Source organism: Epinephelus lanceolatus, chromosome 6 (assembly GCF_041903045.1).
Source record: "Epinephelus lanceolatus isolate andai-2023 chromosome 6, ASM4190304v1, whole genome shotgun sequence".
Lineage (NCBI taxonomy): Eukaryota > Metazoa > Chordata > Actinopteri > Perciformes > Serranidae > Epinephelus > Epinephelus lanceolatus.
The window spans coordinates 35,826,405-35,843,626 of NC_135739.1; the positions used below are offsets into that span (position 1 = coordinate 35,826,405).

The 17,222-nt window shown below is 40.4% G+C and overlaps 1 protein-coding gene across 1 annotated transcript in view; it reads left to right on the plus strand.

The window, feature by feature from the left end:
* LOC117254150 (BMP/retinoic acid-inducible neural-specific protein 3-like) overlaps positions 1-11,106 on the plus strand; it is a 47,524-nt gene extending 36,418 nt beyond the window's left edge. The window contains exons 6-8 of the mRNA XM_078169022.1: positions 2,227-2,449; positions 7,547-7,889; positions 9,792-11,106. Coding sequence (XP_078025148.1) covers positions 2,227-2,449; positions 7,547-7,889; positions 9,792-10,562 — 1,337 coding nt within the window. The 3' untranslated portion in view covers positions 10,563-11,106. The remainder of the gene's footprint in view (positions 1-2,226; positions 2,450-7,546; positions 7,890-9,791) is intronic.
* Positions 11,107-17,222: the final 6,116 nt, after the last annotated feature.

Consider the following 17,222-nt stretch of genomic DNA (forward strand, 5'->3'; position numbering starts at 1 on the left):
ACAACAAAGCGGTTTTGTACTTTTCAATGCTGATCAAGCAGCTTAATAATTCTGGTAATTTAAGTTTCAAGTTTCAAATTACTCAGACCTAGTGATGAAGACTCAGTAACTAATTAAGGACAAGTGAAATGCTCAAACATGAAAACTGCTCCATATCTTGTCAGATTAAAAAAAGAATATTGACTTGATTTAACATATTTCATGTGCCTTTGATTTCATTTTTTTCAGTGGTAGTACAGATTGTTGCAGTAGTAAGGCTGTATCAGTCATTCTGAAACAATAATATATCATGGTTGGTTGGTGTTATGACACAGAGTAGACTCTGCCAACATATCATTAATGTTTCAAAGTCCCCATTAAACATTTTGCTATCTGCTTCAAAGTGGACCCTCTCATGTCTTTGATCGTCTTTAGTGTCATTTTGGATGCTATTGGTTTCCTTTTTACTGAAAATGATAAAAATGTTTGAGTTGGCTTTTCAAAGCAACACCTGCCAGAAGCTGGGTCCCAATTCAAGGTACTCCAAAAATCCACATTTCAAGCCCAAATAGAACAGGCTGCCAAGGTCTGTCCAATTTCAAAGGCTCCTTGAAATGCATCTGAGAAATACACCATCTTTTGCCTCAAACTGAAGGACACAACTGGTGAATCCTCTGTGGTTTATAGCATCCCACGATGCTCAGTGTGTACTGGTCAATTATTTTTAATGGGCGCTGAGGGGATCCTTGTCAAGGCAAAAAGTCTGAAAATATCATGTGACCCAAATCGTTCGAAGTCTCAACTCATTAAATACCAGAGCTTGGTCAGTGGCCTGCTGCTACACCCTTTAGTATATGTCATTATTGGATGTTCTGACTGAGCAACTGATGTAGTATAAAGAGGGAGAAAGTCCATGTTGGGTGGGAAGGTCAAACAAACACAGCACTTTCACCTAGGAGACCGCTGTTCATGTCCTGTGCGAAACCAAATCAACGTTGAGCTATTTTAACGATTTTAATCTAGTATGTCACATGTTATGTAACGTTAGGTAAGTAACAAACATATTGATTTTAACCCAAACCATGATCTTTTTTTTTTTTAATCCAACCAAATACTTGTGTTCCCTACAACGTAAGCCTACCTTGAAGATATTTGAAAAGAGACTGCATGCATGTAATAAGTTGACACCGTACATTTCCTTTGAATACCAAAGTTTATTTTGAAACGAAACTTTGCATGTAACAAGCAGAAACTGACAGGCCATCCCTCACAACTCAGTCTTACTCTGAAGTCGTCAAAATCCGGTGCTTGGTCAGTGACTTCTCGTGTCAGACAGCGAAGTAAAAAGCCTTCCACTCACGTCAGCGTGATACGCAGCCAGTCGGTGCCCGGCAGCATCAGGGGGGTATCCTGCGAAAGTTAAGACTGCGGCAGTCTTAGTAGGATGGATGAGAGGGGTGGCGGATGGGTCCAACAACCACCGGCTTTCACCCGTGAGGCTGGTGTTCGCTACCCGTAAGATTGTAAAGCCAAACCCTGATTGTTTTTCCTAAACCAAACCACGTGCATGTGTTTGCAAAACATAATCATGCGTTTGTTGTTGAAGGAAAAAATGATATACATATATAGTATCCAAGAACATCTATAAACATACCGTACCTTGCACATTGTATCTCGACGTTCATTGTCCATGGCCAAATGTCGATATGTGACGAAGTCGAAGTGAGAATGTGTTGTCACTGAGCACCCAAATCTAACACTAGAGGCATGCCTAGACAATAAGAGTTTGAACCCGTGGGCCCACTGACCAATAGTGGTTACCTGACATGTTGGGAGTGTGGGTGTTGCTTGACCACATTGTATTTACAAGATATTTCAGGTGGTCATCACTGATTGGTTAATGTATTATATGAAAGCAGGCAGTTGGTAAAGGAGGCCAAGCATGACCTTAACATGTATTGTTAGCAGCTGAGAAAATCTGTAATCACAGGAAAGAAAAATCTAAGAAAGGGCACATAGATGTGTTACAGTTAGCATGCTACACTTTTGCCAGTTGCTCATCATATATTGCAGTATTATTCTATATAATTTGGTATCATCAATAGACCAATATTCGTCATGGTATTGCTGCATGCAGTATAGGGGATAAGGGATGCTAACAATCTTCTTGGAAATAATAATGGCAATGCGGTATTGATGACAAAATGATAAGATACCCCCGGTTACATCTCTTATCTGTCACTGCAGATGAATTCAAGGCATTCTATGCGAGGCTGCCCCAGAGCTACTTCCTGAATGTGTCAAGCATCCAACACTTGTGGTCAATGGACAACTTGTTTCAGTGGCGATATGAGCAGCTGGAGAACAGCATGCGGGTTCTCTCCAGACGAGCCCAGAGAGTAATCTTCAAGCTCTTCAGTCTCAGTAAAAGATGTCACCGACAGCCCCAAGTCCGCCTACCAAGAGAACGGTGAGCACAATTGCTGAAACACACATGTATGCTAACTGTGTATGTCTTATTTGACAAAGCTGTATTATATTTTAGCCAAGGGTACCTTTGATCCTGCTGCAGCCAACATTTTTACAAGGCAATGTCTCTTTGTAATGTATTTCTCTCTTTGTACATTCTTCCTGTTCTGTTTGATGTATACCCCATGAGGTTCTCGCATTTTTTTTGCCCAAAGCTACTGTACATCGAGTCACAGCCTGCAGTTCATTCTATAGACTAATCCAGGGATGTAGGTGGAAGTAAACAAGCTGCCATTGCTGTGGCGGCACTGCACTTGCAATACCCCTTTTAATATATGTAGAGGATTTCATTTTTATCTCTTTTGTACAGCTTTCGCCAAGAAATATGTGCATCCTGCTACATGTTGAAATACAGTGAAATACCATTAAGATGTGCCAGACACCTACTGTGAACGAGCTTTACCTCTTCAACCACATGTAGGCCAGTTTATATTGATGAAGATATGTCAGCCTACCTGGCTTATTTTGCTTTTATCAGCTGCTCCAACAGTAAAGTTTAACATCAGAGATCCACAAGTCTCTGCTCCATTAAATCTTTATCAAGGTTCATGAAATCTTCATGAAATCATGAAATCTTCATTTCATTTCATCTCCATGAAATCCCTCTGAAACCAAATCCTCTGCATTGGCTTCTAGGCCATGAAGTTCACAATTCCACTTTTACAATTTTGTAACTTTCTTAACTTCAGAGGGTTATCAAAGTCTCTATGGTCAAGGTTAAGTTAAGGGAACTAAATCTTTCAAGTGTAGGAGGTAAATATTGCCCCCAAGGATTAGTGAAATCAGTGTTGGCTGTTATTAGGAATATCTGTCTCTTGTGTCAAAGTTTGATATATATATATATATATATATATATATATATATATATATATATATATATTTCTTTCACTTTGCCTTCCTCTGTGACTTTTGGTGGTGTTAAAACAACTTCACACGCCTTCAGCCTTTGCTGCTGAGAGAGGACAGCCATTTTACACATGCCAGCAAGAGGTCACTTGTCAGTAAAAACAAATAGGTTACTTTAAGTGTTTGACCAATGCTGGTGAGGACAGTTTCCAAATTTCAGCTTAGTGTTTTAAGACTGAATAAAATTCACATTTACTCAGGCTACCATTCTCTTTCAGAGGGGCTGATTGCCATAGGTGATGAATCCAACCATTACTGTCAGTCAGAGAGCGCTCAGATCGACTGAGCTTCCAAAGTAATGCCGGCGATGCTAGAGAGCACAACACATAAATCAACCGGCAGATTAATCTATACAGTGCAATCTGTTCAATGTCCAGTCTCTCCCTTGGTTTCTTTGCCTCTTCTTTCTGTTCTCTGTCTCAGCCCTAATCTGTGTCGTCCTCTCCAGCACATTGCCAAAACACACATTAATCACTGATCTATGCAGCTGATATTCCCACCCACTTGCGAGGAAAAGGAGTGGGAGCGTCATCACCCTCATCCAGGCAGTGTTTATCTATGTTATTACCAGCGCATCAACTATGAAGCTCTCCGTTTCTCTTCTCTCTTCACAGAAGTCTTCGTACTCAGTGGAAAGAGACTGAGAATGGGATGTTTGTCAGTTTTGCCTGGCAGAGAAACGGAAGCTCTCCAAAAACCCCTCACTCTCCCTTTAACATCCTGTTTGAGGCACTTGAGATAGATGAGAGATATGTGATTGATTTTGCCTCCTGAGGGCTACTTTTTCCTCCGCACTGACAATTATGAGCAAACGAGTCAGTCGAAGCAGCAGTCAGCTTGGCTTTTATTAGGCGGGTAATGATAAGACTGAACAGCACACTTTGTGCTCAAAACTTTTGCCATTAGGCATAATGATACACATTGTCATTCAAGTGATGTTTTCAGTACTCCGAAAATTCTTGTGCGTAGGTTTCCCAACCAAAAAAAAGGTGGCAGCTTTTTTTCGTGTACGCCAAGTTCTTAAATGCTGCACTGGAGGAGTCCTCTCATCTTTGTTTGACTACGAAGAGTGCAATTAAGATTTGACTTCAAAAATGTTGAATAGCTTTTTAATTAACTTGTCAAGGGATTCAGTAGATCAGACCAATTTCATCTTTGCAGCCTCACGCTGTTCCAATTACATGATTTTGTACAGAGGAAAAATGTCCACAAGGCGTGATTATTGCATATCATGACACTGGTCTTTTCTTCCTCATCATCATCCATAATTATGACTTTTTCTATTTTTTTGCTTTTGTTTTGGTTGACTAATTGACTGCTTTGCAAATTTCTGTTGGTATACCTACAGTATATCTGATAGAAAGTAATTATGAGTTAATCGGAAAGGTTCTGGAAAGAGGCACAACTATGGAAAATGACAATTCTAATTATAAATTCAATATTACAATATGATATTAATAATGTAAGCATGTTATTGTGAAACACAGCTTGTGCATACTCTAAATTATGGAAACCCCTGTCTGAATACTGCATAGTCCCTTTAACACATTTGCAGCAAACCTGATATTATCTAGACCCAGAGGAGCTGTCTGTGAGAACGCAAATGTCCAATAAGTCAAACTGGACACTAAACCAACTTTACCCTGCCAGCTCCAGTAAGTCCATGTAATTTCCAATTAAACCCATGTGTGAATAGAGCAGGTAATTGTCCAAAGAATTCTCAGCGAGGGAGTGGACATGTTGATGAGGTTTATATAATGCAACTTGCCCAAAACTGAAAGAAAACAAACATCTGAAGGTGAAGAAGGGTAATTTACATAAAGAAGGTGATGAAAATGTCCAACTGGAGAGATGAAGGGATTTGATGAAATCGTCAGAACGGCAAGACACTCTGTTCACGACCAAATTACGAACCGGCTACGTGGCCACAGTGTAATCCGCGTTACATCCAGCATCCTGCACACTCTACCCCAGTGCCACCCTTGGCCTAAGCCAAATGGAGTATTTCCAGGAGGTGACAACACTTCAGACATAGACTATCTCCTGTTGTCTGCTGCTGAAAGGGAAACTCTGGACAATGTCTGGACCTGATTCTTCAAACATTGCCTGGAGTTCTTGTGAGAAAACAGCTTATGTGTACTTTTAATCTGTGGCCAGTTGTGGTGGTATTTGAGACAATATTGTGTTTCCAACTTTGAGTAGTTTGGGCAACAGACTTTTCCTGTTTCAATATAATAATGCACAGAGCCTGGTCCATAAAGAATGGTTTTCTCAGTTTGAAGTTGAAGAACTTCACTGGCCTATACAGAGCCCTGACCTCAACCCCATCCAACACATTTGGGATAAACAGAAATACAGACTGTGAGTCAGGCCTTATCACACTACTTATCACATCCTATCGCCTTACTAATGCTCTTAGCAAATCCCTGTAGCTAGGTTCCACGCCTGACACCAGAAGAGTACAGACTGTTATAGCAGTAGATCAATGACAGCAGACTGAGAATTACATCTTCGGTTATCACATTTGGGTGCAAAGGTTTTTAGTTGTTGTGTTTTTTGGGTGGAATGTTTTTTATGTTTGTGTGTGTCCACATACTTTTGGCCAAATGTTGCACTGTTATATTACATCAGTCAAATCTTGCATTAGGGAATCCAATACATATATTTTTTTTATTATTTTTTTTTATTTTTTTTAACTTAAAAGTCCACCAACCTCTGGAAAGTGCTTTTATATTTTCTAAGTCCCTGAGTTTTCTGTTTATTACAAGAAAAAAAGAAAAAAAAGAAGAATTTAGAGCTTGACTCAATGAGTAACTCAATCAGAGCTGTTTTTATGCTATTTCCAAAAAACAGCAACTGCATATTTGGCTGGTTTCATTTTCTGCTCCCTTAAAGGTAACACAGAAGTTAGTAGACACTTTGATTTACAGCAGCGGTTTGGAGGAAGAGTTGCAGGGAGCAGGAAGGCCGTACATAATCACACCAGGGAACTAACAGTACAGCCGCAGTCTTGACTCTGCGACTGCTTTGCTCTGCTGAAGCTGTCGGAGGTGAAATGCCTTGCCCACAGGTAGCGTGTGATGGAAAGGAAGAGCCCTTTCAGTTCATTTCCCATGACTGCTTTTCCCATTAGGGGTTTTGATATTCAAATCAGTGATTTTCTGAACTCAGACTTGCTTCCAACTGCCAAGCACACAGTAAAATTGGGATGCAGAAGAAGGATGCCCCAATTGTAATCCAGCAAACATTTTCAGATTAGCATAAAGTTTACCACAATACATCCTCATCAAAGAAAAAGGTTTTCTTTTTTTTTTTCTAAAAGGAAAGCCAGCGGTATGTACTGTGCATTTCTTCTCTTCAGCAAGCAAAGAGGATAAGAGGCATAAAGGGATCACAGTCAAGAAAGTGCTACAGACGGGAATCAAACTCTGGCCCACATGGGGGAATTATATGTATGTCTGAGAGTCAGTTACCCTACGGCTGCAGCGCACTTCTAATATTTATGTCACAAACTGATCAAAGACAACTTTCTCTCTCTCTCTCTCTCTCTCTCTACTGTCTCTTGCTTTCGCTTCTTTTTCAAACGCCGCTGTTTGTGCTCATATTCTTTGCATGTGTATCCTACGCTCATCGGGCGCTTCATGACAACAAAAAACTGGCGTACTCCGCAGGAATGTCAGGCCAGCTTGAGTCAATAACATGGAGGTATTTCTGCAAACACGTCCATGCAGTTTTCCAACTAAGTTATCCAACTAAAAAAGGTAGACTGTGGATTCACTGGGTAAGCAAGAGTTTGTAGCTGTGAAATTAGAATAAAACTCTGAACTCCAAAGTATGCGTTGAAATAAAACGATTGAAAAGCTGGTGAAATAATGGAATGCAGCTCTAAAAAGCCTCATTCACAGAGGTCTTTTAACCTCACCTAAACCACGCTTGCTTGAATCCACTCTGGCCTGTCTGCATGCCTTGCATTATGCTGATTATGCCTTCTCTTTCTTCTTTTTTTTTAATGAGCAAGCTGTCTGCACACCCAGACAGGTGTCCTGGACCCAATAAACCAGCTCATCCTATAAGCCCTGTTCAATAACCAATCCCTCTCTGCTCCTTCTGTTTTTCTTCCTTCTTGGTGCAGGCCTCAGTCATACTGGCTGAGTCACTTGCAGTCTCTCCTGTATTGCTCAGAGAACAACCAGCTTGGTGCATTCTCTGAGGAGCTCCACAGCTGCAGCTGCCGATACGAACACAGCCCCTGTCAGCTGCCGCCGCCCTGCACTGTTGGGGAAGGCTCGGCCTGCACAGCATGCGCGCCAGACAACCACACCCGCTGTGGGAGCTGCAACCCGGGCTTTGCCCTGACGCAGGGGGCCTGCAGGTCCATGGTGGCCGACTCTACAGAGAACTACCTGGGATTTGAGACCGACCTCCAGGATTTGGAGCTGGGCTACCTACTGCAGAGAGCTGACCGCAGGCTCGAGGTATTTTTCTTTTAGCCTTTTGTTTAATCGTGTCAGCCTGACCGAGAGCTGAGCTGTCTTTCACAGCGGTATCCTGGGGAGGAAATACTCACTCATGGGAACTACTTAGCATTACAAAGTCTTGCCCTTCTGGTTACTGAGAAACTTCAGTTTCCCCATGTTTTTCCTGGTATGTGTTGAAACATGTTCTACATCTGAGGCAGCTTAATGGTTTTAAAAAAGGGAAGAATATTATAGAAACCCAGTTCAGATTTTGGTAGTGATTTGATCTGTAGAAAATCATATCTGGTGAGCCCGTCATGGCCAAAAATAGATTTGCTTTGTGTTACATTATCAAACTATAGGCACTGTTTGACAAAATATGCCCAGCAGTGATGTATATTATATTGTGCCATTACACAGTTACTTTTTATAAATCAAAATAAGTGAGCTTGAAGGGTCATTTTGTCCTTGGAAACAGCAGCTTGATGTACCTTGCATCTTCATGATCTTTTTTTTCAAATTTAACCAAGTACTTTTGTTGCCTAACCCTTAAGAAATAAACCTAAATCCTTAGCAAACCTACTTAGTTTAAGTTTCTTTTGAAAAATCACTGTGCATGTAACAAGCAGCAATTGACACATCATCCCTGACTGTCCAAAGTGGATACTAGGGGGATATGTAGAGTGTCATCATAGTTTGACACGTAGCATAACTAGCCAAACATTGAGCACGTTTGCATGCGCACAATAATCAGATAACTGGGAATAATCAGGTAATGGCAATAATCTGATAATCAGAAAAACCTGGTTTACATGATTCAGTCCTTCATTTGGATTTCTCCCCAAGTACATGACATAAAACTCAAACTTCCTGTTACAGTAGGTACTCATATCCTTGAGAAACCTCGAAAAGTATGCAAGTCCTATATTTGCAGAATAAAGCACTCATCATGCTGACAGCTTATATTCTTACAGTACTGTTTGTTTTTATCATTAACAAATACATGTGAGAGCATTCTAATGTGTAGTTCATCAATGTGGAGCCAATTTTACATACTTTGCGTAGTAAAAGTGCTGCAAAGTGCAATATACAAGTGTATTGTATATACACTTGTCACACAAAGTGCATAACATATAAGCAAGATAAAATAAAAGTGACAATTTAAACACTGAGAATATAAAAATATATTATTTTATGTAAAATCTTTATCTGAAAGGAAACAAAAGCTGTCAGATTAACGTAGTGGAGTAGAAAGTACAATATTTCCCTCTAAAATGTAGTAGAGTGGGAGTATAAAATAGCAAAACCCAAAAGAAACCAGATTAAAGGGTATACATGCACTGAATAATCTGACTATTGGGGTAAAAGCTAGATGTGTTTATCTGATTTCTCATAATCAGATAATGGCTTGTATCTGATAAAGCCTATCGGATTATGCTGTTTACATGACCACTTGAATAATCAGGCAACTCTAGAAATCAGATAATGATCGGTTTATTAGTGTGCATGTAAACGTGCTCATTGGTATTTGATGAGTTGAGACAAGTGGTTCAAGGTGGGAATGCTGCGCCGAAGTTAAGATATTTATTTCAATTAAAAGTGCTCACTGGGCACCAAAATTGAGTTTGTGGTGCTCAGATATTTTTAACAGCTGCTTCTTTAGACATCTGTGGGAGAAACAGTGTTTCTGTTTTGACTTGAGCTGCCAGGTACCTTTGTTGTGTGATGTCCCCTTGGCGAAAATGCCAAATTGTATACCTCACAGAATTTATGAGTATTTCACAGCAAATTCTTAAAACTCATACAATTGCAATCTTGCTCTTATACTGATACACTTTAAATTATCCACTGCCTATGTGTACTTACTGAGTTTATGAGTGTGGTACTTCTATACTGTTTTCCTGTCTGTGTGTCTGATAGGTCCATGCGATCTTCATCAGCAATGACATGCGACTTAACAGCTGGTTTGACCCATCGTGGAGAAAGAGGATGCTGCTGACGCTGAAGAGCAACAAGTACAAGTCCAACATGGTCCATATGCTGCTGGGAGTATCCCTCCAGATCTGCCTTACAAAGAACAGCACCCTGGAGCCTGTCCTTACTCTATATATCAACCCCTTTGGAGGGAGCCACTCAGAGAGCTGGTACATCCCTGTCAATGAGAACAATTTTCCAGACTGGCAGGCCACCAAGCTGGACCTGCCCTTTGAGTGCTACAACTGGACTCTGACACTGGGAAACAAGTGGAAGACGTTCTTTGAAACCATTCATATCTACCTTCGGAGCAGGATAAAGACTCAGGATGGAGTGAATGACAGTATATATTACGAGCCTTTAGAGATGACAGATCCTGTTCGGAACCTGGGTTACATGAAGATTAACAGCATCCAGGTGTTTGGCTACAGCATGCACTTTGACCCAGAGGCAATTCGTGACTTGATTTTGCAGCTTGACTACCCGTACACCCAAGGCTCCCAGGACACTGCCATGCTTCAACTCTTGGAAATACGAGACCGGGTGAATCGGCTGTCCCCTCCAGGTCAGCAGAGGTTGGACCTGTTTGCCTGTCTTCTGCGGCACCGCCTCAAACTCACTGCCAGCGAGGTGGTTCGCATTCACGCCTCCTTACAGGCCTTCAGCTCACGTCTGCCCAATTCGATGGATTACGAGACCACCAAGCTGTGCAGTTAACAGCTACTGGAAGGAAGATCTGGACTGCACATGGCCTCAAGGAAAACTCCTGGACATAAAAATGGTGCCCATTGTGGTGCAGATGCTTATATTTGTGCTCTGTCTCTATGGATTACCAATCTGTGTGGTAAATCAGGAGAGAAACAGCTGTGGACAGCTGAAGAATGTACTCATCCGGTTCTTTTGGTTTCTGTTTTGTGGCAACTACCTTCAGTGCTATATTATAAAGAATGAGGTGGAGGAAACGCACAACTGTTTCACAAGAACAAACTGTTCAACAAAAGAATTCTACAGTAGAAATTCAAATACCGCTACATAAACGTTGAACCATCTTGTTTCAATATGACTCTGCTCATTTATACTGTAAGTACCAATGACCAAATGAATGGACATTTTATGGTAAAAATGGTACAGTCTGTTTGTTTGTAACTTTTATATGTTCCTTTGCTTCAGTGACAGTGCACTTTCATGAAGACCAGAATACAGTGGTGTCAGTAAAGATTTTGTAGATAAATTGATATTAAAACATCATGTTATAACAGAATCCAGCTGTTGGAATGTTTTTCATGGTACTCTAACTCTCTTTTTATTTTAAAATATACTCTTGACAAATTACTGTCCACACAGTCATGTTCAACTTAATTTTTTCTGCAGTTATGTTCCGCAACAATTTCTGCTCACTTCACTTAACAGAGTTCACTGAGGGAAATCTGTTCTTAGTCCAAACATCACAAAATGTAAGAGTTGAGGTAGGCACAGCAGATCTGCATACTCCATTCGCACTAGCAGGTCAAACAAACAAGGTAAAAGGTGCTACATACAGTCTTTTCAGACACCAAGCATTAAACTCCCACCCATCTTGGTAGGGTTACTGTAGAAATGAGACCAAGGCAGATACAGTGAATAGCCTCCAATTTGCTCCACTGGTATTGTTTAATCTACTGAAAATTAAGATTGCATTTTCTATGGGCACCATTTGGTTCTATTGCAAGGGGGCATATTTGTTCTTAGTCTTTAAGAACAAACAGCCCTTGTTTATGTTAAACACTGTATGTAATTCAATGAGGCAAACTAGTGTGAAATTGGAACTATATCGTTTGAATAGTAAAAGGAAGTTACGTATTATTCACAGTTTTACTCACTTACTTACAAATTTACTCACTAATGCTGTTAAGTCATCAAGTTCTTTCCCTGCAAAAAACTAATACAGGGGTGAACAACACAAATTGCACAGTGGAACCGGGAACACTGTATAGGGCAGAGGTCTACAGTGCATGACTTGAGTCCAGGTCCCAGAGTTTGTTGAGTGCAGGTTTTAGGCCATATTTAAACTTACAGGACTTGTAAGTATTTGAGCAACTGTTTTGTTTTGCAAGATCTCTTTCTTTTTACTTTTGCTAGTAACATCCTTCCTACACTAAATGCATCTCAGCCATGTATTCCAGTCTTCTGTGTGATGGAACAGATACATTGCATTTTAACCGGCACATCTGACTACACCAGCTGTGTTGTGGTCCGTGCCTCGCTCACAATGCATAACTGCGACCTAGAGCCTTCTTCAAAACTTTGAACACTTTTTTCCATCAATTACACAAACAGACATGCCTGTGTATTGTGCTGTGAGGTCTGTCAAACATGTCTTGAGTGCCCAGCAGTACTGGGGCTGAACAGATTCAGACAGACACGGACAGAGGACAGCAGCTGCTGCTATTGTGCTGCTGACGAGCTGCTTCTGTTGCATGGCCAGTTTAGACAAGGTGATGGGAGCAAATACCAATTAAGCTTAGGCACCACACAGCACTTTCTGTCCAACCCAAGTGCACAGCAGTTCAACAAACCATTGTTAAAGTGTGCCTGCAAGACACTTTGTGTGTGGTTGTATCAGCATGGAGGCGCTCTGTGAAGAAGAGGAAACAAACAAGAGCTTTACTTTGAACATCAGAGGCCTTTTTGTGCCAACAGTGTAGGGTTTTTGTCCTAATATTTAAGCACGACCACATTCTTTTCCTAACCCATAGCCAATTGTTTTAGTTTCCTGACCTCAATGACACACTGACTGTATCGATTACTATTACAGTACTACCAAATCTACCAGAATACCAGGTTATGTGCCATGTCCAAAATCTGTCAGTGACTAAGTTGAAAGTTATTCATATCTTTACCACATTGTAGTTGTCATTCACTGATATTTTAGGGATAGCCAATGGCAGAGGGACATTAAGACAAGCCCTTTGTAAACATATATTGCAGTACTGCCAACAACCAGTCAACACTGGCATAATGCTGCCCAAGTGTATGATTTCCTGGAAGCAATAGAGGCTTGACATGCAACACAACAGCGTCTGTGTTACAAAGACATCAATTCGGCTCTGTTTCTACCTTTGCTGCAGGCCTAATGGCAGAACAACAATACCCCCCATTCTGTGTTTGTACATTTTATATGGAATGTTGAAGTGAACTAAAGGCACAGCATTCCCACCTTGAACTGGCAGTGAAATATGGGCTACAGTTTGACATCATTGTTAGCTTTAAATCCCCCACCAACACATTGTCCCAGATATCTGTCAGATATCAATGCTTGGATGGTGGCCCCAGCTGTGATGTGCTAGGTACCATCTTTGTGTCAGTTTTGGACACCAGGGACGGCTTGTCAATGTACGCTAATTACATATATTGTGTCTTTTCAAAATAAATAAGTTTTCACAAAAATATACAGTACAGTGTCTGCTTGTTAAATGCATGCAGTCTTTTCCCAAATAAATCTACACTGTAGGTAAAATACTTCTATTTTAGGTTATCTTCCTCAAGTTAAGACAACAAAAGTACGTGGTTAGGCTTTAAATATGTATGGTTGTAACCAACTTGCTCTTTATGCTAAGGTAGTTGCCTGTAGCATGAAAAACTGCCAACACCCAGTGCGTCTCATACTGCTGCTAAGGGTGCCTCTGTGCGTCAGTGTCTGACACCAAGGGCCACTGACCTAGTGTCAGTATTTGATGAGTTGGGAATGAGACTGGGTGGCCCCCAAGGCCTGGTGCACAGGTATGTCATCACCTATTCTTGTCAATTCAAAAAGAATGGTGGCATACCAGTTACAACACAGCACTACACTGGGTACACTCTGGCTATGTCATGAAAGAGGCTGGTGTGTTTCAAAGGTCACTGCATTGGTACCAAAACTTTTCAGAAGTTAAAAATGTACAAATTTGGTGGTAGGTGCCACTCTGCAGTTGCACCTTCAAAACAATAGTGGGCAGTGGGTTCACTATAACTCACAGGATTCACAAACAAAACACTTGTCATTTTGCTGGACACATTTTCCCCACAAATACAACATGCTAACGTTTTTAGCACAAGCCTATGGCATTTTACATTGTATAAATTAGCCTAGCGGTTAGCAGAGTTTTCCTGTACTCATATGAAGCCAGGGACAACAGCAACATTTAACAAAGGTAATGTTACAAAATTTGCATCCATTACAACATGGTTCACCGACAAAACAACAGTCTTATACTAAACACATTGTTAACATTTTTAGCACAAGTCTATGGCATTTTACATTGTGTAAATTAGCCTAGTGATTAGCAGAGATTTAATCTATTCATACAAATCGAGGATTAAAATGCTATTATGTGGAGACCTTATAGTCTTTGCGACTTATTGTTTATATGGGAAATAAAAGTGAATAAAAGTTTTATGTCCATTGAGGGAAATGGTTTTCAGCTTATGAAAATAGACAGGAGGTCTGTGTTGCTGCAACGTGTAGTTACATTTTTGGGGATGTGCATGTCAGGCTACAGGGTAGGTTACAGCAGCTATGTGTCGACACTGTGGGTATGGGCCAATTCAACGCAGAAGTACAAATAACATTTAAGATGTGTAGGTACTGTTTCAATCATGGGCAGCTCTGTTCTGTTTTGGCTTGTCTTCTTAACATTTATTATAGTAAGAGGCCTTGACCGGCCACTGGGAAGTTCTAGAATTTTCCCCTTGTTCCATTTGTTAACACCAAATTTTTAAAATCAACATAGTCAAACCTGTATCCTTAACTTCGCCATGTCCGTCGCTAGTCCCCTCCTGCAGCTAAATTTGGGCCATTTCCTAAAGTTGTAGCGTTGACTTATTTGATCATGGAGATGCAGTGGCTCTTTGCAGGCTACCAGGCACTCATGGACACCATGTTGGCTACCCTTGCTATGAGGCATATAATATTTCATAGTCAGCCCAACAATGATTTCTTAGATACATACTACCCTTATATAATCAGTGTGAATATATAGTGTGAACAGTGTGAACATATTGTATGGATATGGATAGATACTGCTGGTTCTAAGTCTGTGTTTTAACCCTGTTGACAGGTTTTCAGTAATGTAAATTTATTCTAAAAACACAGGCTATTAAGTCAAATTAGGTTTCAGGTGTTCACTACATTAATTAATTTTTGAACACATAAACACAGGAGGAAAACGGATAAATACTTTAATCATTTTACATATTAGCCTAACACTAACAATACAAATTATCAGATTGTGTTTTTTTTAATTAATGATTCATTAATCAGCAAACATGTTGTCAGTTTGAATTTGGTGTATCAAATTTGGGCCGCTTGACAGCATATTCCCAGGCAGCTTTTTGTTGCCAGTCAACCCCTGTGTGTCCCCAGACTGATAATGATTTATTGATGTTAAAGAGATACAAGCACATGGATTTTTAGTTCAGCCACTGATCAAACACAGTTGTGTCTCTGTGGGCCAAAGATTCTGTCTGCAGTATTAATGTCAGGTTTCACCTCTAATCTGTTAACATGCAAGTGCCTTAGTGACACTGCAGACCAAAGGGAAGTCAAGCACCTGTGAAGGTTAACAGTCATCACCTCAATTTGTCTGTTCCTCCCATCAACTCGTGTCAAAAGCTACGGTGGACGAGAGCTGTACATGGATGAGTAGTGTTTGATGAGATGTGTGAGTGCTGCAATGTATTACCAAATGTCAGCACGTCTTTTCCTGGATACAGCCGTGTCAATTACGTGGGGGGAATGAATGCTTCACTGCAGCATGAAAAGAGCAGGTCAGAAAGAATGACGACAGGTTGTGTTTTTGAGTCTGTGGTGACTTTGTTTCAACTTTGAGGTCACTAAACGCCCAAAAATGCTCTCTCACAGCTAGGTAGCCAACCCTTTTGGTGCACAGGAGGGGAAGGGATCAGAAAACAGGAAACTACGGGAGTAAAACGCTATGCAATGCATTTTACTCATCTTCACCAAAAAATTAATTAGACATCCGCACAGTCTGAGTAATTAGGGATATGGATGTTGTTTTTCAAAGAAAAATGGAAATGGAGGAATGAAAAATAATTCTGCCCTCCCGACAGAACATGTTCCTCCTCCAGCAAAATAAAAAAAGATCCCAAGGTAGCATACCCCTAATTATGATGTTTAACAGCACTCTGCTCAGTGTGCAATTACCAGACTCAGTTCTAAAAACCCGTCCAGCACATGCAGCTAACTTTAATACATTACTGTGAGCTTGTAAATAGCTGAATGTTTTATTCTACCAATGTCTCAATGCAGGCTCCCTTATGACAATAGGAGTGGGTGGCAAGAGGCCAGCTTTGATGAGAGTCTCTGACCTTTAGTAGTCTGTCAATCAAAGGTATCAGAAGCAAGAAAAGCCCACCTGATTCACTGCAACCCTGTGATTAAATTATGTTTGTATGTTTGTTTTTTTTTTTTAATGCTGCTTTGAGTGAACCTAAAGGGAAAGTTTACCCAAAGGCAGAATATTTGTACAGATGATGACCTTGGAGAACTTAAATCAATGTTTACAGAAATAAACAACTCTCATTCATAGATAAAAACCAGCGATGCAGGGTGTTTGTTCTGTATCGGTTCAGTATTGCAGCTAAATGCATCTTTCCCATGTTTGTCGAATTCTGTGATCAACCGACAGATGTGCCACCTGAACTCAGAGGTCTGTGGAGTTATTTTCCCTGCAGAAGATGTGAAGTGTGGTTTAGTGATGTAAAGAAATGAGGAGCTGCATTTTAATATCTATTCTTTGACAGACTGGAATCCAGAGCAGGTCTGAGGGAGACTCATTACAACAGTCCATCCTTGTGCAGATACAGACTAGGGTCTCCTTTTCAAAAAACCTGTTTGGACATGAATTTTGTGATTCTTGTTATATGAAAATGAGGGGCTGTCTTTGTCACAATCTTGATGCAATTTTAGGTTAAAATGTAGGTCTGAATCCATGGCAACACCAAGATGTATGGTTTGGGTTTCACTTTTTATCTTTGACAGAGAGCAAATGTGAGCATTAACTTTGAGGGGTTTTTGTTTTTTGTTTTTGGCACCAAAAACAACTAATTTAGTTTTATTCTTAAAAAGGAACCATCAGATAAGACAGATCTTCCCCAAATAAAATGAAGGGCCAACAGGGTGCATGATTATTGGTTCCTTCTGTTTTTTAACAGAGTTAATTGTGTATAAGAACTTTGTTGGACTTTTATCCTTAATCAATCCTGTCTCCTAGAAAACTAAACTGTACTACTAATTTGCAATTAGCAAATCAGCAAATGTTTTCCTGGAGGAACCTGGATTACATTTTGGTCAGCATAATGAGAAAATATTTGTTGCTGCAAAGTCACAAAATGAATGTA